At 48.1% G+C, this 22,205-nt stretch overlaps 1 protein-coding gene across 2 annotated transcripts; it reads left to right on the top strand.

Moving 5' to 3' along the window:
• The first annotated feature begins 7,737 nt into the window (after positions 1-7,737).
• On the top strand, positions 7,738-20,931 carry ACTL6B (actin like 6B). Of its 2 annotated transcripts, XM_039221896.1 has the most exons (15): positions 7,738-7,846; positions 8,332-8,408; positions 8,613-8,778; positions 9,059-9,159; positions 14,511-14,608; positions 15,286-15,380; positions 15,447-15,553; positions 16,221-16,310; positions 16,468-16,529; positions 16,642-16,756; positions 16,896-16,976; positions 17,073-17,168; positions 17,372-17,458; positions 19,452-19,542; positions 19,778-20,407. In XM_039221896.1, the coding sequence occupies exons 1-15, from the start codon at positions 7,822-7,824 to the stop codon at positions 19,888-19,890; spliced, it is 1,404 nt and encodes a 467-aa protein (XP_039077827.1). In that variant the 5' UTR covers positions 7,738-7,821; the 3' UTR covers positions 19,891-20,407. The 2 variants fall into 2 exon arrangements, with proteins under 2 accessions (XP_039077827.1, XP_039077828.1); XM_039221897.1 differs by lacking the exons at positions 19,452-19,542; positions 19,778-20,407 and adding an exon at positions 20,675-20,931.
• Positions 20,932-22,205: the final 1,274 nt, after the last annotated feature.

The following is a 22,205-nucleotide window of genomic DNA, read 5'->3' as shown; positions in this document are numbered from 1 at the left end:
GTGGCTCAGTCAGTTGAGCATCCGAGTTCAGCTCAGGTCATGATCTCATGGTTCATGAGTTCAGGCCCCACATCAGATTCACTCCTGTCAGCACAGAGCCCACTTCAGATCCTCTGTCTCTGTCTCTGTCTCTCTTTCTCTCTGGCACTTCCCCACTTGTGCTTTCTCAAAAATAGATATAACATAGAAAGAGAGAAAGGAAAAAAACTGGCAGCCTAGGACTAGACCCCAATTTTACTAATCTCTGTAAGACATCTGACACTGCTTCCTCTCGCTTTGGTCTCCATGCTAATATGCTTCTTTGTTGTAACTCATTTAGCAAATATTCACCTAAGCCCTAATGATCCATCAGGCACCGTCCTGGGTACTGAGGATATGACCATAAACATGTGAACCCTCCTCTGCCTGCAGGGAGGTTACAATCTATAGAGGGAGGCAGTGGTAGAGAATCATTGGAATGACAATCAGTGCTGGTAGCTTGGAAGTGCATTTACTAAGAGCAGAACACTTGGAGGGGAAGATGAAAAATTTTAAGTTGGGACATGTTAGGTTTGCAGTGCCTAGGAGAGGTGCAAAGAAGAATGCTCAGAAGGTGGTTGTCAAAGCAGGTCTAGGGCTTCACGGAAGAGTATGAGTTAGAATAGAGCCTTAAGAATGAGTGGTGTTTCAAATAAACTCAAAATGGATAAAGGACCTGAATGTCAGAAGGAAACCATCAACACCCTAGAGGAGAAAGCAGGAAACAACCTCCTTGATCTCAACTGCAGCAATTTCTTACTTGACACATCCTCAAAGGCAAGGGAATCAAGAACAAAAATGAACTATTGGGATCTCATGAAGATTAAAAGCCTCTGCATGGCAAAGGAAACAATCCATAAAACTAATAGGCAACCGACGGAATGGGAAAAGATAGTTGCCAATGACATATCAGATAAAGGGCTAGTATCCAAAATCTATAAGGAACTCACCAAACTCCACACCCCAAAAACAAACAATCCAGTGAAGAAATGGGCAGAAGATATGAACAGACACTTCTTCAAAGAAGACATCCAGATGGCCAACAGACACATGAAATACAAATCAAAAACCACACTGAGATACAACCTCACGCCAGTCAGAGTGGCTAAAATGAGCAAATCACAGGACTCTAGATGCTGGCGAGGATGTGGAGAAACGGGCACCCTCCTACACTGTTGGTGGGAATGTAAACTGGTGCAGCTCCTCTGGAAAACAATGTGGAGATTCCTCAAAAAATTTAACAGTAGAACTCCCTTATGACTCAGCAATAACACTGCTAGGAATTTACCCAAGGGATACAGGAGTGCTGATACATAGAGGCACATGGACCCCAATGTTCATAGCAGCACTCTCAACAATAGCCAAAACATGGAAAGAGCCTAAGTGTCCATCAACGGATAAATGGATCAAAAGATGTGGCTTATCTATATGATAGAATACTACATGGCAATGAGAAAGAATGAAATCTGGCCATGTGTAGCAACATGGATGGACCTTGAGGGTGTTATGCTGAACGAAATAAGTCAGGCAGAGAAGGACAAATACCATATGTTTGCATGTATAGGAGGGATAGGAGGAACTTAATGGAGGACCATGGGGGAGAAGAAGGGGAAAAATAATGGGGTAGAGGGAGGGAGGCAAACCACAAGAGACTCTTGAATGCTGAGAACAAACTGAGGGCAGATGGGGTGGCGGGGAGAGGAAGGGGGTGATGGGCATAGAGGAGGGCACTTGTGGGGATGAGCACTGGGTGTTATATGGAAACCAACTTGACAATAAACTATTAAAAATATATATATATGGAGGAAGCGTTACCATATGATCCAGTAATTCTATTTCTTATTATGTACTCAAAAGAATTCAAAGTAGGATATGTAAAAAGTATCTGTACACACAAGTTCATAGCAGCCATTACTCACAATAGCTAAAAAAAAAAAAAAAAAAAAAAAAAAAAAAAAAAAAAAAAAAAGAATGAGTGGTGTTTTAGAGCAGATGAAGTCATAAAGAGGTTCAGGGAAAAGATGAGATGGCCTAAAACCAAGCCCTGAGGAACTCCAACATTAGAGGTCAGGCAGAGGAGAAGAAGCTGCCAAAGAAGAAGCCAGAGAACTAACAGGAAAATCAGGAGAATGTGGAGTTCTGGAACCCAATAGAAAAGAATGTTCCAAAAAGGGAATGGTAAAACTACATTGAATACTGAAGAGAGATGAGGCAAGACTGCACTGGGAGGTGTGCATGAGATTGAGAAATGGCAGGCCACGGGTGACTTTGTCAAGGGCCTTTGCAATGAATGCTTTTCTTGCAATGGGTTGAGGGTGAGAAATGAGACAGTGGAGACAGCCATAGTGGCCAAAGCCCTGGGAATCTTGGCTCGGAGGGAGTGTAGAACAGTGGGGCAGTGGTGAGAGGAGATTTGAAATCAAGGTATTTGGATTTTGGTGGGAGGTTCTTTAGATGATAATGGGAAGGATGGGGCTTGGGGGAGGAGAAGGATATAGCAGGTAGCCAGTGGATGACCAACTTCTCTGAGAAAGCAGAAGCCCTAGATCACATGTGGAGACCCTGACTCTCAGGGGTCATGGGACACTTCCTCCTTCTTCTGACTCTTCTTTCTCAGGCTTCTCCTTGGTCCTCTCCTCCTCCTCCTTAGGGCATCTGTAAACATAGTTTGTCCTAAGATCCCAGCTTCAGCCTCCTTTTCTCACTGGTGACTTCCTCCATTACTGTGACTTTAACTATCCCCTAATTGCTCATACCTCTCAAATCTCCATCTCCAGCCCAGATATCTCTCCCCAGATGTAGACTTGGTGTATGTCCAACTGCAGCCTGAATATCATCATCTGGATGCTCACAGACAGTGGTGTGCTGGAGTCAGCTTGTGCCAGTTCAGACTAGCTCACAAGAGCCCAGAGTGCACCTCTCTTCCCAGCTCCTTGTTTAGCAAGTCATGTTGATAGTAGTAACTTTTAACTGTCATGGTGGGAGTGGTTACACCATGGAAATTGGTAATAGCTTCAGATCAGAGCTGTTCTTGCCCGGAAGGGCTGATTGTTAAAACATTTACTACACACCACTGATCACAAACATGTCCCATTCAACATATTCAAAACTAAATTAATCCTTTCTACCCCACCCCACGCTGCCCAACCCTGCCCTTTCTCTGAATCTCTTGGCCCAGTTAACAGCATCACCATCCCCTCAGGAGCTTCTCACTCCCTCATTCCCCATAGCCAAAGGTGGTCAAATTACTGTATAGCCAAGCTGCTATATAACAAAGAATCCCAAAAATTCAATAGCTTAAGGGACAAACTTTAAAACAGATCCTCCAGGGGCACTGCAGTGGCTCAGTCGGTTAAGTGTCTGACTTCAGCTCAGGTCATGATCTTATGGCTCATGGGTTTGAGCCCTGTGTTGGGCTCTGTGCTGACAGCTAGCTCAGAGCCTGGAGGCTGTTTTGGATTCTGTGTCTCCCCCTCTCTCTGACCCTCCCCTGCTCATGCTATCTCTCTCTCTCAGAAATAAATTTTTTTAAATTTTTATTTATTTCTAGGAGAGAGAGAGAGAGAGAGAGACAGCGTGAGCAGGGGAGGGTCAGAGAGAGGGAGATACAGACTCTGAAATAGGCTCCAGGCTCTGAGCTGGCTGTCAGCACAGAGCCCGACACGGGGCTCGAACCCACGAACCGTGAGATCATGACCTAAGTGAAAGTCGGACGCTTAACTGACTAAGCCACCCAGGCGCCCCTCAGAAATAAATTTTTAAAAACATTTAAAAAAACAAAACAAAACAGATTCTCCAGGACTGTAGGGGCATCTCCTAGCAGCTTCCACAATCAGACCTGAATTTCATCAGGAAGGGGGATAAGGTGGAAAGAACTTGTGCTTGTCCTGTTTAAGGACAACACTAACTTCTGCACAGAGGTTGGCCAGTTGCAAGGAAGGCTGGGAAATTTAGTCTTTCATCATGTCTGCAGCTAAAATATTATTAATAAAGAAAGAAGATGGTTAGCAATCTATGTCACTGGTGGATACATCTTGTCAATGCTACCTCTTGTATATTGCTTAAATCCATCCCTTCTATTGTATGGCAAATGCCATTACCCTGGCTCTTGGCTATATCCTGTCCTCTAGGACAGTTCCTCTCTATTCATCTACCAAATAGCTGCCAGACATATCTTTCTAAAATGCAAATTAGATCATATAACTTTGCTGGTCAAAACCATGCAGTAGTCCCCTATCAGTTCCACGAGAAGGCCCAGACTTCTTTGCATGACACACAGGGCTAGGTCTTGTCCCCTCTCAGAATGCCTTTCACCCCATCTTCAATTCTACTTCCTTGTCAGCTGGGGAAATCTAGTTTATTTTCTCAGGCTTATTTTGAATCTTGCCTCTCTGACCACACTGTTGTCTGTGCCCCACTGCAATGCTGGCTCCATTCTTATTGCAGCCTTTACTGGACTGTTTATTTCTGGGCACTTGCCACCTGCACTAGGCAGGGGCTCCCTGTGAAGCCAAGACACTTGATTTATCTGGCAGAGGACTGGGGGAGAGCTCACCAAACAAGGAACAGACCCTCACTAGATGCCAAATCATGTCCAAGGTATGGGGTCTGAGGGTGCTGGCCCTACTACTTTTGACATCATTACCAGGTGTTTGGCCGACCTGACTGTGGGCCTAGAATGTGTGAACCTCCAGATGACTTTGTTGAATTCATTATTTAACCCTCCATCTCCCAGGATAGATATTAAACCCTAGGAGACTCATATCAAGTTAATATGAACCATTTTATTCCTGGTGTCTATAACACCTCGAGAACATCTGTGAAATTAATAGGATAGCAACATTTTCCCCAGGATCAATACTTCTCACATGTCACAGTTCAAATCTCAGCTCTGTCATTTACCAGCTTGGGCAAGTCAATTCATCTCTCCATGCCTGTTTTTCCTACAAAATGGGGATAATAATCAGGTCATTATGAGGACTAACTTACTTAACATCTGTAAAGCACTTAATAACAGTTGTTTTAAAACACTTAAAACAGATGTTTTGTGTTTGCTAAATAAAGATAGAGTTTAGGCATGAACGAGTTGGTCTTTTACTACTTTTCCAGTCTTATTTCTCTCTAACTCTGTTCTCTGCCAGCAGCTCATATGCAACCGTCCTTCAAGACTGAGCTCCTAACTCCACATAGGTCACAAATGTTCATGTCTCTAGAACTTCTCACATGCCAGTCTCTGTGTGGAAGACCTTTCCCACTTTGTTCACCAGTGAACCCCTATTCATCCTTCACAATTCAGCTCAAACTTCACTTCTAGGAGCCTCCCTGAACTCTCAGAGATAGGCAGCTGCTCCCGCCTCTGGGTCCCCATCTCACCCTACTTACATGCATGTCTGAGCTCCCCACTACATCAAAACTCTAGAGCAATGATATAGCTTATGCATTTCAGTATTCCCATGCCTTGCACAAAGATGTTGGTTGAATCAATGAATAGACAGTGAAATATAGTAATAACCTTTTACCTTAACCACTTACATAATACAATACAATCATAATACAATATAATGACAAATGAAAATTGGCCACAGTTGACTGGGAGGTAAATCAAGTCCAGATGTGTAATCAGCTAGCTATAGTTTTTCTACCAACTATGAGAGGAAAATTCATTTCTCATTACAATACTACAGATTTCCAACTTAGGAATAATGAGCTTTACTAAACTTCAAAAACTCCCCAAGAACATTCTTAGGATCTGTGTTTACTGACTAGTCCTGTGTGCCCAGCTCTTAGCCAGGCACTTGATTCTGGCACCAGATTGAGTCCTTACCATCAGCAGTCCTATAGATGGGGACAGTGAAGCTTGAACCAGGATACAGAAGTGTTATGAAATAAGGTCATCTATCAACTGGCTGATATGAGATGTGAGTTCTAGTCCTGGCTCTGCCCCAGTGGGCTCTGTGAAGCAAGACAGGGTCCTGCCTCCATCTGTGGAAACCCCTGTAAAATCCAGAGGCTGGATCTAAGATTAGTAAGGTTTCTCCTGACTTGAGGCAGTCTCTGAATCTGAGATCCCAAAGGAGGTGGGGGGGGGAGGGGAGGTGATGGGAACTGACAAGGTGAATTTACAGGGGAAGTGAGGCTACATCATTAAATGTCAACAAAAGGAGGGGTGCAGACCATGAATCGAATCACTTTCTGTTCCAGGGACCCTGTAATCCTCATGTCACCAATAATAACATTAACAATAACAATAATAATTTTGTAAGATGAAGCATGCAGGCGCTAAGAGATCAAGGGGGCTCATCCAATTCACCTAGGTCTCAATTTATAGAGGCCAATGATAACTCACTCAGGAATATTTCAATTTCCCAGCACTGAGTTAGCTCTCTCACCTATGGCTCACCTCTTGCATTTAGGCCTGGATGTCTCCAGTCTGAAAAATTAGGCTCCCAACTGACCTTGGGCATGTGAAGTGCCCCTGTTGTCTGTAGGTAATCAATGAACCACCTTAAACCATCTATCCTTTGGCTGGGGACAGGTAGAGTCTCTTCCAGAGTGGGCATCTGGTGAGCAGAGAAACTTCAGGGGCTTTGGCTGTCACACAACGCCCTCTTCCTGTGCCATCCATGGTCTTAATGCTTTCCCCCACCCCCCAGCAAGTAGGTGGAAGTGCCTTTAGCACACATGTATTCACATGCACATATGCACACACATCCCCACACGCTAAGCACATACATACAGGCAGACATCTACACACATACTCACATAAGTCAGGCTGTAGGAGCAGTCCTAAGCCAGGCTGTAGGAGCAGCTCCCTCACCTTTGTTTTTAAAACTGTTGTGGAGGTGGTGTCAGGCCAGAACAGCTGGGGAGAGATAGATGGGGAAAGGAAGCTAAAGATGGGTTAGCTGAGCACCCATGTGTGAACAAGGTACACATGTGTATGTATAGGGCCCAGGTGCCTGGGAGAGGAAAAGAGAGGCCATTAGAAAGACAAGGGTGGGAAGGAAACGGAAGAAGATGGAGACACACCCCCTCCTGTACCTCTTTCCTTCTTCCTTTCCCTCCTTCACTAGGCGATTTCATTCAGACTTGGCTATAGCAGAACCTTGCTCAGCAGCTTGATAATGGACGACTCTCCAGTACTAGGGCACCCACTCCTCGACCCCATTTTATTTTATTTTTTAAAAATGTTTTAATGTTTTTTATTTATTTCTGAGAGACAGAGAGAGAGAGAGAGAGAGAGAGAGAGGCAGCATGAACAGGGGAGGGTTAGAGAGAGAGGGAGGTACAGAATCTGAAACAGGCTCCAGGCTCTGAGCTAGCTGTCAGCACAGAGCCCGATGCGGGGCTCAAACCCACGAACCATGGGATCATGACCTGAGCCCAAGCTGGACGCTTAACGGACTGAACCACCCAGGTGCCCCCCTGGAACCCATTTTAAAAGGTAAGGAAGCAGGGGCCCCATCAGTCATCCTGGGGCATCCTGATCTCCAGATGGAAAAGGTTTCCATCTCTTTGGTATGCCAGCTCTCTACCTGGCTATCCCTTAGGGTCAGTCACAAAAGTCTTTGGTATCCACCCACAATCTTAAAGTTTTGGTGTCTGCCCCTTTAAAGCAGCGGCCCTCGGTCAGGTTATTGTCTCTCCTTTCAGCCAATCCGCGTCGTCGTTGGGGGCGGGGGATCAGGCCTCCTGATTGGCCACTGCGCGCCCCGCCCCGCCCGGGATCCCGGGAGCTGTCCGGCTACCTCGGTGCTGATCCCGCCGCCGCCCACGGGCCGTGAGCAGCGCTGAGAGGACATTATGAGCGGGGGCGTCTACGGCGGAGGTGAGCTAGCCTGGGGCTTCAGGCTCCCTAGCCTGTCGCGGCCTCGCCTGCAGCCCTGCACCCCGAACGCGCGCGACCTAAGCTCTGGGCATCCCAAGGCCTGTCACCTCGGCACTGGAATGGGTCCAGCCCTGGGTTTGGGTCCTGCGCCACTCCTACCTTTGGTCCTCCCAGGTCAGTCGCTCGCGCGCACTGGGCTCACTCTTTCCACCATTCAACTCACCTCCTCCCGGCCGTCCCGGCCCTCCCGGCCCCTTCTTTCCCGGCGAGGAGAGTGGCCTGAATAAGGCCACTGGGCAAGAAGGGATTCTGGAGGTTTGATCCCCACTCCCAGCACCCGGACTCCAGGCCGAGCTCCCACCTAGCCCGGCCAGCGGCCAGCGTTGAAGGTGGCGAGACTGTGGCTCTGTCCTGACCTCCTCTCAGAGCTATCCAGGGAGAGAGAGTTTGGGAGAGGCCCCTCACACACCTGTCTCCCCGCACAGATGAGGTGGGGGCGCTGGTCTTTGACATTGGCTCCTTCTCAGTCCGCGCTGGGTACGCTGGGGAGGACTGCCCCAAGGTGAGCCTTCCAGCCCCATTCCCAAGTCCTAGGGACTCCGGACTCCCCTCCAGACTTCCCAGTGACCCAGGGTTCTCACAACACAGAGAGAAGCTCTGCAGAGCGGGAATGTGGGAGTAAACCCAGGGGCGGGCTGAGGGCCTTGCCATGGGCCTGAACAGGAGCAAGAGGTTGATCCCTCTTCCTGCCCATGCCCCCCTCCAGGCTGACTTCCCCACCACGGTGGGGCTGCTGGCCGCGGAGGAGGGGGGCGGGCTGGAGTTGGAGGGGGAGAAAGAGAAGAAAGGGAAGATCTTCCACATCGACACCAACGCCCTGCATGTGCCTCGGGATGGAGCGGAGGTCATGTCACCCCTCAAGAATGGCATGAGTAAGGATCCCCCACCCCCTGTCTCCCAACACAGACCCGAAGCCCACATACCACAACCGGGGGCACATCACCCCACACCCACAGAGTCTACCTTGCAGCTTCCCACAGCTGCCTGGTTTCCAGCCCAGGAGGCCAGCAGATTCTTAGGAAGGGGGGATTTCTGCTGAAACTGATCTCACTTCTCATCCCCTGGACTTGGCTTCCCTCCTTCCTTTGCCTCCTGTCCCTGGACCCCTTACTGGCCCACCCTCATCTCTCCCTGCTGGTCTCCTGGCCCCAGTTGAGGACTGGGAGTGCTTCCGTGCCATCCTGGATCACACCTACAGTAAACACGTCAAGTCTGAGCCAAACCTGCACCCAGTACTCATGTCTGAGGCCCCGGTAAGTGCCTCATCCTGCCCCTAGTCCAGCCCTAGGGAATCCCTACATCCTTTCTGCCATTCGTGTCTCCCACCCCTCCCCAAACCATCTATCACTCCACTTAACTTTTCATACTGTGCTTCCGACTCCACCATCACCATCTTCAAAAGCACTTTCTTTCCTCCCTGGTTTAGTCTCCATCCCCCTCTCTTTTCCTGTTCTATCCACTCCTTTGCTCATTCAGCCTATCCCTGCTGTTTCCACCACCAAAGTCCTTGTTTGACTTTTTAACTTAAAATGTTTTTGTCTATGTTATATATGCACATTATCAATGTCCTTTATGAAACATGTTAAGGAAAAAATTGCCTTCATATCACCTTCCTTTCATTCCCCTTTTCCAGAGACAACTGCTTTTATTTTAGCCATTTTTTGGTCACATTCTTCCATATCTCTAATATCACATTCAAAATGCTGCTTGCAGATTTTTTAGTTTTAGGCATTGATTTCCCACCACAGAAACTAAACATTGAGGTCTCTTTCCTCCTCCAGACCACACCACACACCTTAATATAAATACAGTTGTATTTTAGATTTTTAAAAATCATTATTCCAGGGCACCTGGGTGGCTCAGTCGGTTAAGTGTCCGACTTCGGGTCAGGTCATGATCTCATGGTTCATGGGTTTGAGCCCTGCATCGGGCTCTGTGCTGACAGCTAGCTCAGAGCCTGGAGGCTGTTTCAGATTCTGTGTCTCCCTCTCTCTCTGACCCTCCACTACTCACACACACACTCTCTCTCTCTCTCTCTCAGAAATAAATAAAACATTTAAAAAAATAAATCTACTTAAAAAAATAAAAATCATTATTCAGTATTTACACTCTTGTTTATATATGCTAATCAGGTCTGAGCTGAGCAATAAACTTTGATCACTTTTCCTTTCCTTGCACAGCTGTTTTCCCTAAAGCTAAAAATTGTGCTGGTTTTTATTTGACTTAGTTTTCTATATACTTAATAATAAGACCCTAAATTATTAATCTGCTTATTACTCATCTGCTTATGTTACTATATCCTTTCTCAAAACATTAATTTCTTTAGGTATTCTATCAATTTTTATCTTCCTCAAGAAATATCTCCAAAAACCCAGTGGTTGGCTCCACTTTGGATTTGTTGCCTTCTACATAGAGAACATAGCTATCATCCTGACACCCCCCTTCACCATCATCTTAGTCCTGTTTCTTGTATCTCATCACTCCTTTTCTTAATTTACTCCCTTATTTTCCCTGGAGCATATCCTCCAGTAACTGCCTTAGAAAAGTCACGAGAAGTAAAAATTGTAAGACCTTGCATGTCTGACCTTGGATTGATAGCTTAGCTAGGTATAACATTCCAGATTGGAAATAATTTTTCTTCAGAATCTTGAAGGTACTTCTACATTGTCTTCCAGCATCTACTGTTGCCATCAAGAAGGTACAGGTGGGGTGCCTAGGTGGCTCAGTTGGTTAACCAGTTAACTGTCCGACTTCGGCTCAGGTCATGATCTCACGGTTAATAGATTCAAGCTCCTCATCAGGCTCTATACTGAAAGCTCAGAGCCTGGAGCCTGCAGCCTGCTTCAGATTCTGTGTCTCCCACTCTCTCTGCCCCTCCCCCACTTGCGCTCTGTCTCTCAAAAAAATAAACATTAAAAAAATAAAAATAAAGAAGGCAGAGATGTCTAATTCCTGGTCTTTTGATGTAATGCCTTCTTTTGTGAAAGTTTATAGAATTTTCACTTTGTTCTTAGTGTTCTATAATTTGTCAATATTATATTGGTTTATTTTCATCCATTGCTCTAGATACTCATTATGTCTCTTCAATCTGAAAACCTATGTCTTTCAATTCAGTGAAAAAATAGTTCAATAATTATTCAATTAAGTAATTTTAGTTACTTATTTGATGACTGATTTATTTCTATATTCTGTTCTTTCTTTAGGAAAATATTTGGATTTTGCACCTCCTGACTTCATCCTCTAATTTTCTTACCTTTTTTCTTATGTTTTTCTCCCTTTCATCTTTCCCTCTAATTTATTTTTTAACTTTTTTTAAAATTTATTTTTGAGACAGAGAGACAGAGCACAAGTTAGGGAGGGGCAGAGAGAGAGAGGGAGATACAGAATCCGAAGCTGATGCCAGGCTCTGAGAAGTCAGCACAGAGCCCAATGCAGGCTCGAGCCCACAAACTGCAATATCTTGACTGAGCCAAAGTCAGATGCTTAACCAACTAAGCCACCTCTCCCTCTAACTTCCAAGAGGAAATTTCCCTCAACTTTACTTTTCTACCCTTCTATTGAGTTTTTCATTTCTGCTCCTGTATTTTTACTTTTCAAAAGAGTTTTTTTGTTCCATGAATGTTACTTTTTAGGACATCCAATTATTTCTTCATAGGTGAAATATGTTACCTCACTCAAGATATCATTAGTTTTGTTTCTGTTTTTGGAAGTTTTCGTTTCCCTGCATAATCTCTGTTCTTCCAAATTGCTTTTTTTCTCTGCCCTTTATTTTTATTTATTTATATTTATTTTTGAGAGAGAGAGATTGCATGAGTTGCGGGCAAGAGCAAGGGAGGGGAAAAGAGAGAGGGAGACAGAGAAACCCAACAAGGGCCTCCAACCCTCGAACCATGAGATCATGTCCTGAGCCAAAACCAAGAGTCAGACACTTAACTGACTGAGCCACCCAGCTGCCCCCTCCTCACCCTCTTTCCGGGGGATTTCTGCCTCATTTCAGAGGCTTTTCTCAGATTTCTGCAAATCCTTGGTTGTCTGCTTATGTTCGCAAGTGGTGGGCTAAAATACTGACTGGAAGCTGTGAGGGGTGGGGGACTCATTGACTGTGGTGATTGAGGATGTTGCTATAGGATGACTTGCCAGGGACATTTGTTAGGCAGCCTCTGATAATTGGCATCTATAGATTTCTGCTATAACCCATGGGGAAAGCTTGTACCCTACAGACAGGCCTGGCCACCCCCTATCTGGGAGTGAGGGAAAAGGGCTGAGGTCTTCAGCATTTAATATGCATGGAATCACTTAATACTCCTGTCTTAAGTATAGGGTCTTCACTCCCAACTGTGTCAAGTGTCCCATCAGTCCAGAGAACCTCAGTTTTACTCTGTCTAGAGAATAAACTTCCAGTCTTCTGCAGAGGCTAGGATGAGTAATAAATAGCTCAGTGACATGAGTGAAAGTGGGGAGAGAGTTTAGGGAGCTATTACCTGAATGACTTTAAACACAATCTTTTTCTCCTTCCTTCCTTCCTTCCTTCCTTCCCTGAATGACTTTAAACACAATCTTTTTCTCCTTCCTTCCTTCCTTCCTTCCTTCCTTCCTTCCTTCCTTCCTTCCTTCCTTCCTTTCAACTGGGGAGAGAGTTTAGGGAGCTATTACCTGAATGGCTTTAAACACAATCTTTTTCTCTTTCTTTCTTTCTTTCTTTCTTTCTTTCTTTCTTTCTTTCTTTCTTTCTTTCTTTTCTTTTCCTCTTTTCTTTTCTCTCTCTCCCTCTCTCTTTCTTTCTTTTAAGCTTTCCCTTAACCTTAACTGCCAAAGATACCTGAAACTACAAATTCTTGAACACTATGAGAAGTCTGCAGTTTGACACAGCCCATTCCTGGCTTTTTCCGTTACCTGCTTAAGAGTCAGTGTTCTTGACTCATTACCACTCAATTATCTGATTTTCACTCTTCAAAAATGTGTTACTGTTTCCTCCTTCCTTATTATTCCCAACCCTTGAGGGTGTCTGTCTCAAGATTCTCCCTCTGTCTCTTTTTTGAGCTAAAATTCACATAACATAAAATTAACTTTCTAATGTTAACAGTTTGGTGGCATTTAATACATTCACAAGTTGTGTAGCCATCATCTCTATCTAGTTCCCCAACATTTTCATCACCCCACAAGAAAGTCCACTTTCATTAACTGGTTTCTTCCTACTCTCCCTGCCCTTGGTAACCATCAGTCTGCTTTCATCTCTTTGATTAGATCTATTCCAGATCTTTCTTGTAATTGGAACCATACAGCATGTGACTTCTTGTGTCTATATTCTTTCACTTAGTATAATATTTTCAAGATTCATCCATGTCATAGCATATGTCAGTACTTTATTCTATATCATGGTGGAGTAATATTTCATTGTATGGATATACCACAATTTGTTTTTTCAATTTCTCCATTCATGGACTTTTGGGGACTTTCCATCTGTGGCTATTGTGGATAGTACTGCTATGAACAGTTGTGTATATGGATTTATGTGAGTACCTGTTTTAGGTCTTGGATATATAACTAGGAGTGGAATTGCTGGGTCATATGGTAATTTTATGTTTATCTTTTTGAGAAACTACTGATTGCTCCCCACAGTGGCTGAACCATTTTATTTTCCCACTAGCAATGTACAAGGGTTTCAGTTTCTCTATACCTTTATTTCCCCCTTGATTATTATCAACACACTACTGGGTATGAAGTAGTATCTTTTTGATACCACTTTTGTGCTTTTGATTTGCATTTCCCTAATGGCTAACAATGTTGAGCATCTTCTCATGTGCTGGTTGGCTTTTGTGGGTTTATGTCCTTTTTTTTTTTTTTCTTAAGGAATCTCTATGCCCAGTGTGAGGCTTGAACTCATGACTCCAAGATTAAGAGTTGCATGCTCTACTGACTGAGCCAGCCAGGTGCCATGGGTTTATGTCTTTTTAAATTGCCCCTTTATTATATTTATGCTGGGATCTTGGAAGAGAATAAAACTAGATATTTGTATTTAATCCACAATTTTTACCCAGAAATCCTCATCCCAGCTTTTGCCTCTGAGATGGTTAAAATGGGAAATAAAGATAAATTGGAGGCTGAAAGAAGCCTGAAGTATATATTGTACAAGAAAAAAACACTGAGGGGTGCCTGGGTAATTCAGTCTATTAAGCATCCAACTCTTGATTTCAGCTCAGGTCTTGATCTCAGGGTCATGAGTGTGGAGCCTACATGAATGAATGAATGAATGAATACACAAATAAGTAAACAAACAAACAAACAAATAAATAAAATAAAGAACACTGGGCCAGAAGTCAAGAGACTATGACTCTACCAAGCTCTATCCAGAGCTTTTTGTGTGATCTTGGGCAAGTCACTCTCTCTCTGAGTTTTGTTTTCTTCAGCTGAGTTTGGAATGTGATCTTTAAGATTCTTCATAGTTCTAAAAAAAATTCTTAATAGTTCTCACATTCTAAAGGTCTATGTGGGTCAAGAGCCCTGAACTCTGTCCCCAGCCCAAGTTGGCGGGGGCGGGCAGGGAGCATACATGGGTCTGTGCCTCTCCCTTTTTGAATCCTCCCCTCCTGTTCTTTCTCCCCAGTGGAACACACGGGCCAAGCGGGAGAAGCTGACAGAGCTGATGTTCGAGCAGTACAACATTCCTGCCTTCTTCTTATGCAAGACGGCTGTGCTCACCGCGTATCCTCTGGGCTGAGCTGCTATGGCTGGGTGGAGGGTCAGGGTGGGGTTCATGGTATGCTAAACTGGAGGCTGGACCTGACTCTGTGGAGATCAGTGTCCTGGATGGGCAGACGCCCACCCTTCACCCCATTAGTGCAGAGGGTCCCCTGTGACCTAAGTACCTTTGACCCTGGGGTGGCCAGATCAGTGGCTCTTTCCTATTCCTTGGATCAAGCTGAACAGAGAGACAGACAAACAGACACAGTTGGGCCAAGCAGACAGCAGAGGCTGGGACTGGAGAGAACAGGGAGGGATATAACAGTGAGGAGCTTCCTCCCCAGATAGCCAATCATCATTTTTTTTTTTTTTAAGGATCTGCCTTGCATTGACTCCTGTGCTACGCACTGGAGCAATATGGCCCCTCATTTCAAGGAGCCAATAGAACACTGAACCAAGACTCAAGTGAGACTGGGAGCTCAGAAGGAAGAAAAATAGGAAGAAGTTGTGATTCAGACAGGGAAGAAGTGACAGGGGTCTCAGGGGCCTTCCTCCACTGATGGGTCATAAGTTAGAATGAGAGATTTGCAGATTGTGAATGGGCTGAACCAGGAGAGCAGAGGGTGACCAGGCCAGACCTGAGTCCCAGCCCCCACACTTGCTGCCGCTGTGTCTTTGACTTACCCATCCCATGCTAGCTTTGCAAATGGACGTTCCACGGGTCTGGTGCTGGACAGTGGGGCCACCCACACCACGGCCATCCCAGTGCATGACGGCTACGTCCTACAGCAAGGTGGGGCCTCGGCAGGGCTCAGGGGTGTCTTGGGGGACCAGACCCTGATGCCTCCTCCCTTTCCAGGCATTGTCAAGTCACCTCTGGCAGGAGACTTCATCTCCATGCAGTGCCGGGAGCTCTTCCAGGAAATGGCCATTGACATCATCCCACCTTACATGATTGCAGCCAAGGTGGGATCTCTGGGGAGTCTTGGGCACTTACCCTAGGACTGCTGACCCACTGACCCACCTGATATCAGAGAGGGGTGCAGCAGGGCCCCCAGAGGACATTGGGTCAAGCTCCTCAAGTTATAATCAAGGCATCAGAGATTCAGGAATGCTGAAGGATGTGGCCAAGGTCATACAGCCAGCTGGGAGTAGGATGTAGGAGGGTCAGTGTGGTAGATCGGAAGATTCAGGTTCAAGGTGTGCCTCTGCCATGTAAGAGCTGTGTGACCCTACAGCAGGAGATTGAAGCTTCTCGAACCTTAGTCTCTTCCCCTGCAAAGTGGATTAACACTATATAGGGCTACTGTGTTAAGTGAGACACTGCATGCAAGGGTCCATCCTGGACCCCCACAAGGAACATGGCTCAGGAAAAAGCCCCTTAAGGTTCTGATCTCCTACTATATTTCCCATGTCCTCAGCTTCCTCTGACTGGGGACTTTCAGATCAGCTGTACCTGCTGCATGAGTGGCAGACATGGGAACAGGCTCTCCTTGTTCTCTCTCTTCTGCTGCCTTTTCTGGGCAACAGAGGAAAGAACCCAATGCCTAGTCGGTGCAGGAGCACAGGTGTGGTCAGGTGGGCTGGGCAGGTGTGGCGTGCGGAAGGGCGCTCACAGGCTTTGTGCCCGCAGGAACCTGTACGGGAAGGTGCCCCTCCAAATTGGAAGAAGAAGGAGAAGCTACCCCAGGTTTCCAAGTCCTGGCATAACTACATGTGCAATGTAAGGAGAGAGTCCCCCCGAAATAGCCCCGGCCCCTTCCCAGCTCCTAGTCCCCTGCCATGAGTAGAGGGGGAGGGACAGAGAGGCCCTGCAGGTTGGGGGGCTTGGGGGTGCTGAGGAGGGATACCAGGCCCTCACCACCTACCTGGGTCCTCAGGAGGTGATCCAGGACTTCCAGGCCTCTGTGCTACAGGTCTCAGACTCTCCCTACGATGAGCAGTGAGTGGCGTTCCCCGCTGGAGGGTGGGAAAGAAGACAGGGCTGGGACTCTTGGGGGACCTCTGGTCCTTTGTGAGCACCCCCAGCCAGAGTCTCTCTCTTTCCTGGGCAGGGTGGCTGCACAAATGCCCACAGTGCACTATGAGATGCCCAATGGCTACAACACAGACTATGGTGCTGAGAGGCTCCGCATCCCTGAGGGCCTGTTTGATCCCTCCAATGTCAAGGTTGGGCTGGGTGGAGGGTACTGGGTGGGGGTGCTGATTGGATTCCCTGGATGTGGGCATGTAGGGGAGGCTGGGAAGGACTGCTGGGGTCTGGGGAGAGGGGGCCAAGGCTCGAAACCTAGATCACCTTTCTCGGCAGGGCCTGTCGGGGAACACCATGCTAGGTGTGGGCCACGTGGTGACCACCAGCATTGGCATGTGTGACATCGACATTCGCCCGGTGAGGCCCAAGCCTGTGTCTGGGCAAAGGGGCCCAGGAGCAGTAGGGAGACGGGGAGGGGCTGTTCCCTGAAGGTTCACTCCTTTCTGCTCTCAGGGTTTGTATGGCAGTGTCATTGTCACCGGCGGAAACACACTGCTCCAGGGCTTCACTGACAGGCTCAATCGAGAGCTTTCCCAGAAGACCCCACCGGTAGGAGCCTACCTCGGCCAGGGCCCTGGACTCCAGTCCTGGCTTGGCTCTTTAGGACCTAGTCCTTCCTCTTTCCCCAACATCAAGTGTTCTGGCCACCAGAGCAGACATCCCCCCTGTGGCTTCCTAGTCTTCCCCACTTCCAGTCCTGTCCCTTCCCAGAACCCAGGTGTCTGCTTCCCCCAGCACCTCTTTCCCCCCAGAGCATGCGACTGAAGCTCATCGCCAGCAACAGCACCATGGAGCGCAAGTTCAGCCCCTGGATTGGGGGCTCCATCTTGGCCTCACTGGTGAGAGGGAAGGGGCTTGGCCTAGCACTGACTGTGGGAAAGGGGCAGATCCAGACAGCTCCATCCCCTTGCCTGCCTTCTCATTCATTCATTCAACAAACATTTATTTTTGAGAAAGAGCAGTCAGTGAACGCTCCATCAGGACAAATCAGGGAGCAGAAAGACAGGAAGCTGGAGAGATTGGTTGGGGTTGAGATTGTGGGTGGGGCACCCACTATTCTTAGCAAAAGGGAGACACAGAGGTTTGGGGCAAGGAAGCAATGCAACAGTCACAGGCATGTTTGGGAAGACTGTGTCAGGCATGAAGCTCTGGAGATCAGGATGTGAGCTGGACATGAGGGGACCCTGCAGAGTTTCCTTCTTATGGTACTGGAGTCACAGAGCAAGTAGCAGTGAGGATACGGTGGTGAGCAAGAGGCAGCTGGAGAAGGAGACAGGCAGGCTGTTTCTGGGGCAGGAGGTGGCGAGTTCTGTCTGGACCTGTCGCTGGGCACAGGCAAGACAGGGAGCTGGAGATGCAAACTTCGTCTCATGGGCGTCAGCCACATAGAGGGGACAGCAGGGCCACGACAGAGCAAGAAGGACATCCCCAAGAAGGGCAGCCCTCAAGTAGAGAGAAACAAGGGTCAGAAATACAGGAGGCTGATAGTGTGAGGTCAGCTGAGGGCCAGGAACATGTCAGCCATATCTACCTGTGTGCCTGGCTTAGTCCCTGCCCCCATGAGAAGGTACAGTCCAGAGGCTGAGGCCATTAAACAGCAAGTCACCACAAAGTACAGGGATGTCACTTCCAGGGAAGACCGGATCTAGTTCAAAGGTCATGAAGGGACTCAGAGGAGCGTTGAAGTTGAGATGAAAGACTGAGTAAGAACTCCTGAGGCAAAGAGAGAGAGGGTGCTAGGGCCGTAGGTGCTAGGGCCATAGGGAGAGGTGGGTGAGACCAAAGGTAATGGGCAGATGCAGTCATACCCAAGTTTAGGAAGCTCACTAGGGCAGCAGAGTGGAGAGTGGCTTCAGCAGGGCTGCTGTGGTCTCCGCTGTGAGTGGGGTTTGACAGAGGAGTGGGTATCAGGCTGTGGAAGTGGCAGCTCATCACAGGTACAACTGACAGCTGTGGGCAGCATTCAGATACAAGAGGGAAGAGAGAGGGAGTCCAGGACAAGGCCCGGGATGCTAGTTCTGGGCAGCCATATCCAACAGGAATGTAATGTGAGCCACATATACCACTTTAAAATTTCTAAATAGCCATATTTTAAAAGAATCTGAAGAATCAGGTGAAATTAAGTTTAAACTATATACTTTGGGGCGCCTGGGTGGCTAAGTTGGCTGAGCTTCTGACTCTTGATTTAGGCTCAGGTCATGATCCTGGGGTCGTGGGATCAAGCCCTGAGTTGGGCTCCATGCTGCGCATAGAGCTTGCTTATGATTCTCCCTCACTCTGTCTCTCTCTCCCTCTGCCCCTCTCCCCCACTTGCACATGCTCTCTCTCTCTCAAATTAAAAGCAAAAGAAGATTATACTTACTTTGGGGCTCCTGGCTGGCTCAGTCAAAGGAATATGTGACTCTTGGTCTTGGAGTTATGATTCTGACCCTCACGTTGGGTACAGAGATTACTTAAAAACAGCAAGGCACCTCTACTTAAAAGAAAAAATATATATATATTTTTAAAAATTCAATCCAATATATCCAAAATATTATAATTTCAAGGTGTGATAAATATTTTTTAAATTTTATTTATTTATTTTGAGAGAGAGAGTGCACACCTGCAGGAAGGGCAGAGAAAGAGTGAGAGAGCATCCCAAGAAGCCTCCACATTGTTAGCTTAGAGCCTGATGTGGGACTCATGAACTGTGAGATCATGACGTGAGCCTAAATCAGGAATTGGACACTTAACCAACTGAGCCACCTAGGAATCCCTAATGAGTGATCAATATAAAAAATGAGATATTTTACATTTTCTTTCTGTTTTCTGTTGTGTATTTTACAACTGTAGAGCACAGCTCAGTTCAGACTAGCCACATTTCATGTACTCAACATCCACAAGTGCTCAAGAGCCACTATATTGGACAGCACTAGTATAGAAGGTGAGAAAGACCAGGGGCACCTGGGTGGCTCCATGGGTTACATGTCCCACTGGCTCAGGTCATGATCTCACAGCTCTGAGTTCGAGCCCCACGTAGGGCTCTGGCGTAGGGCTCGGTGCTGACAGCTCATAGCCTGGAGCCTACTTTGGATTCTGTGTCTCCCTCTCTCTCTGCCCCTTCCCCACTCGTGCCCTGTCTGCCTCTGTCTCAAAAATAAACATTAAAAATTAAAAAGAAGAAGAAGAAGAAGAAGAAGAAGAAGAAGAAGAAGAAGAAGAAGAAGAAGAAGAGAGACCACAGAAGCAGGTTTGGGCCAGGCCTGGCGGAACTCAGTCTTGGACCATCTAAGTTTGAAGTCCCAAGGAACTCAGAAAGAGGTGTCCAAAAGACAGCTGAGTATCTGGCTCTAGTACTCAGCGCTGAGCGTTGGAAACTGGAGATTGGGGGAAGGGGTGGGGTTTTAGTGAGTGAGCAGAAGTTTCAGGACTAGAGGAGCTGGTTCTGGAAGGCTTGTTCTGTGGGTCCAGGAAACAGGGACAGTACCAGGGACACAGGCACTAGCTTTTAGGCAGAGGTGAAGCAACCATCTAAGAGAAGGGACAGTCTGGGATGCCCAGTGCAGGAGACTGGTCCAGCTTGGGTGGTGAAGACAACTCCTGCCAGAAGTTAGGTGGTGCAGGAAGGGTGAGGGTGTTGGAAAGATTGTTCTTGGGAATGCAGGAGACTTGACAAGTTTGTAAGGTCTGATGGAGTGAAAGGTGCAGGAGGAATGTGGGGGTGTGGGCATTGGGGGAGAGGTTGGCTGGCCTGAGGTTGTAAGCTCCACTACCCAGCTCGAGGACAGCACGTGGCCCAGGCCAGACAGGTGCGCAATAAATACTTGTTGAATGAATGAATCAATGTTCTGATTGAACGACATGAGAGGGGGTATTCACCCTCTGAATATGAAGGAGGGCAGGGAGGCTTGGGAAAGTGGATGAGGAAGGCATGTGGGCGTGAGAGGCGGGGCTCGGAGGGTAGAGGGAGGTTTCCCATGGGCTGGGCCTGCAGGTGGAATGTGGGGTGGCGCGTCCCCTCCTCCCTCCAGGGCCGACTTGAAGGCCTCTGTCTCCCCCCCCCCCCCCGTCCCCAGGGCACTTTCCAGCAGATGTGGATCTCCAAGCAGGAATATGAGGAGGGAGGGAAGCAGTGCGTGGAGCGGAAGTGCCCCTGAGGGCGTCCCCTCAACACCCACTCTCCCGCCCGCAGCTGTGGGATAGGGGACGCGAAAAGGCGCGGAGAGGGTTTCCCCGCTGGGCCTCCGCAAGCGCACAACGAAGCCCCCACCCCCATGCCCTCGCCTCTTCCCCTCCCTTCTCGTCTGCTTAGATTGTGATGTTTCTGGATTGAAAGGAGTAAAAATGTTTTAAGAAAAAAAAAGTTTGGTCTCCTTGCGGGTGGGGGTGGGGGCGGGCAAAGGCCTGGGAGGAAGCGAGTGGAGGAAGGCCCACACCTACTAGGTCCCTTGGTGATCCCGCGGTGGACGCCGGGGCAAAGCCTGGGGGCGGGGGCAGACCTCCGGGAGCCGCAGAAGCCTCGGGTTTCAAGGGGGACCCAGGGAGGATCACGCAGCGAGGATCCAGCAGTCTCTCAATAGGCCCCCTGAGAAGCGCCGAGCTGGGGCTGGAAGGGGGTGCTGGAGACTGGGCTTGGCGGCAGGGGTGGGGCGGAGTGGAGGGCCAGCCTGGGGGCGGGCTGGGGCGGGCCCTTGGTGGGCGGGGCTTTGGGCATTCAGGTGGGAGGCGGTGCCTAAGTCCTAGCGGGCCTGCTGCTCAGGTGAGCCGAGCCGCGCGGCGTCTTCCTTCTCCGGGCTCTTGTCGGTGGCAAGAATGGGGCGGCGACTGGGGCCCTGGTGCGCCCCAGCAGCTCTGAGCTTCTCTCCCAATTTGGGTAGGAGCTGAGGTTTCCCAAAGGAGACCCCCGTCACGAGGCCCCTGAGACCTTCTATTCCAGAGCTACTTGTCTTGGGATCCTCAGTAGGGCTTGAGGACCTGCACCCGCTGCGTGAAATTGTGGATAAAAGTTAGCAGTTTGTGCCCGTCATGTGTTCCTGGGGTGCCAAGACCCCAAAGAGGTAGAAGTCAAGTCCTCCAGTCACCAAAGAGACGCAGGTGCCCAGAGAGGGCCATGACTTGTTGAAGATCACCCACCTCTGCCCAGGCCTCGACTAGGACACCTTCCACCAATGCCTGGTGGGCCTTAACCCGCAGATCCAGGAGAAACCCAACATGGAGCACTCACTGGTCCTTCCTGACCATATGCTCCCACCCATCCCCCTCTCTCCCCATAAGTTACCAGGAGCCTGAGACCCACTTTTCATCCTGATTCCAATGAGACCGGCATCCACATGGCCAAACCAACCCCCAGGTCACACCACTTAGGCAATTTCAGCTTAGGATCACCCCAGCCAAGCCTAATGTGTTAGGGGCCTGGCTAGGCACTCACTGGTGGGGCTGCAAGCCAGATGACTTCGGAGGGGGTGAGGTTTTCATGGTAGGGAGCTTAGGAAGGGGTCCCCAAGGACACTGGGAGGGGTGGAAGCAGGAAAGGGAATCCTTATCTTTGCCCTCCCCAGTCATCGGTCCCCTTCCCCCACCCCTGACGGGAACTAGGAGGCCAAAGTC

The sequence above is a fragment of the Hyaena hyaena genome, unplaced genomic scaffold (assembly GCF_003009895.1).
Source record: "Hyaena hyaena isolate Hyena2069 unplaced genomic scaffold, ASM300989v1 scaffold_1030, whole genome shotgun sequence".
Taxonomy (NCBI): Eukaryota; Metazoa; Chordata; class Mammalia; order Carnivora; family Hyaenidae; genus Hyaena; species Hyaena hyaena.
Note: the sequence above shows the minus strand (reverse complement) of the source record. Positions and strands in the feature narration are given on the sequence as shown.

What these genes read in the sequence shown, in the direction of transcription:
- ACTL6B (XM_039221896.1), top strand. Translation starts at nt 7,822, where the DNA reads ATGAGCGGGGGCGTCTACGGCGGAG. An exon ending in GACTCTCCCTACGATGAGCA is followed by an intron (nt 16,530 to 16,641) that starts GTGAGTGGCGTT and finishes TTTCCTGGGCAG; the next exon opens with GGTGGCTGCACAAATGCCCA. An exon ending in GGACAGCACTAGTATAGAAG is followed by an intron (nt 19,543 to 19,777) that starts GTGAGAAAGACC and finishes AAAATTAAAAAG; the next exon opens with AAGAAGAAGAAGAAGAAGAA.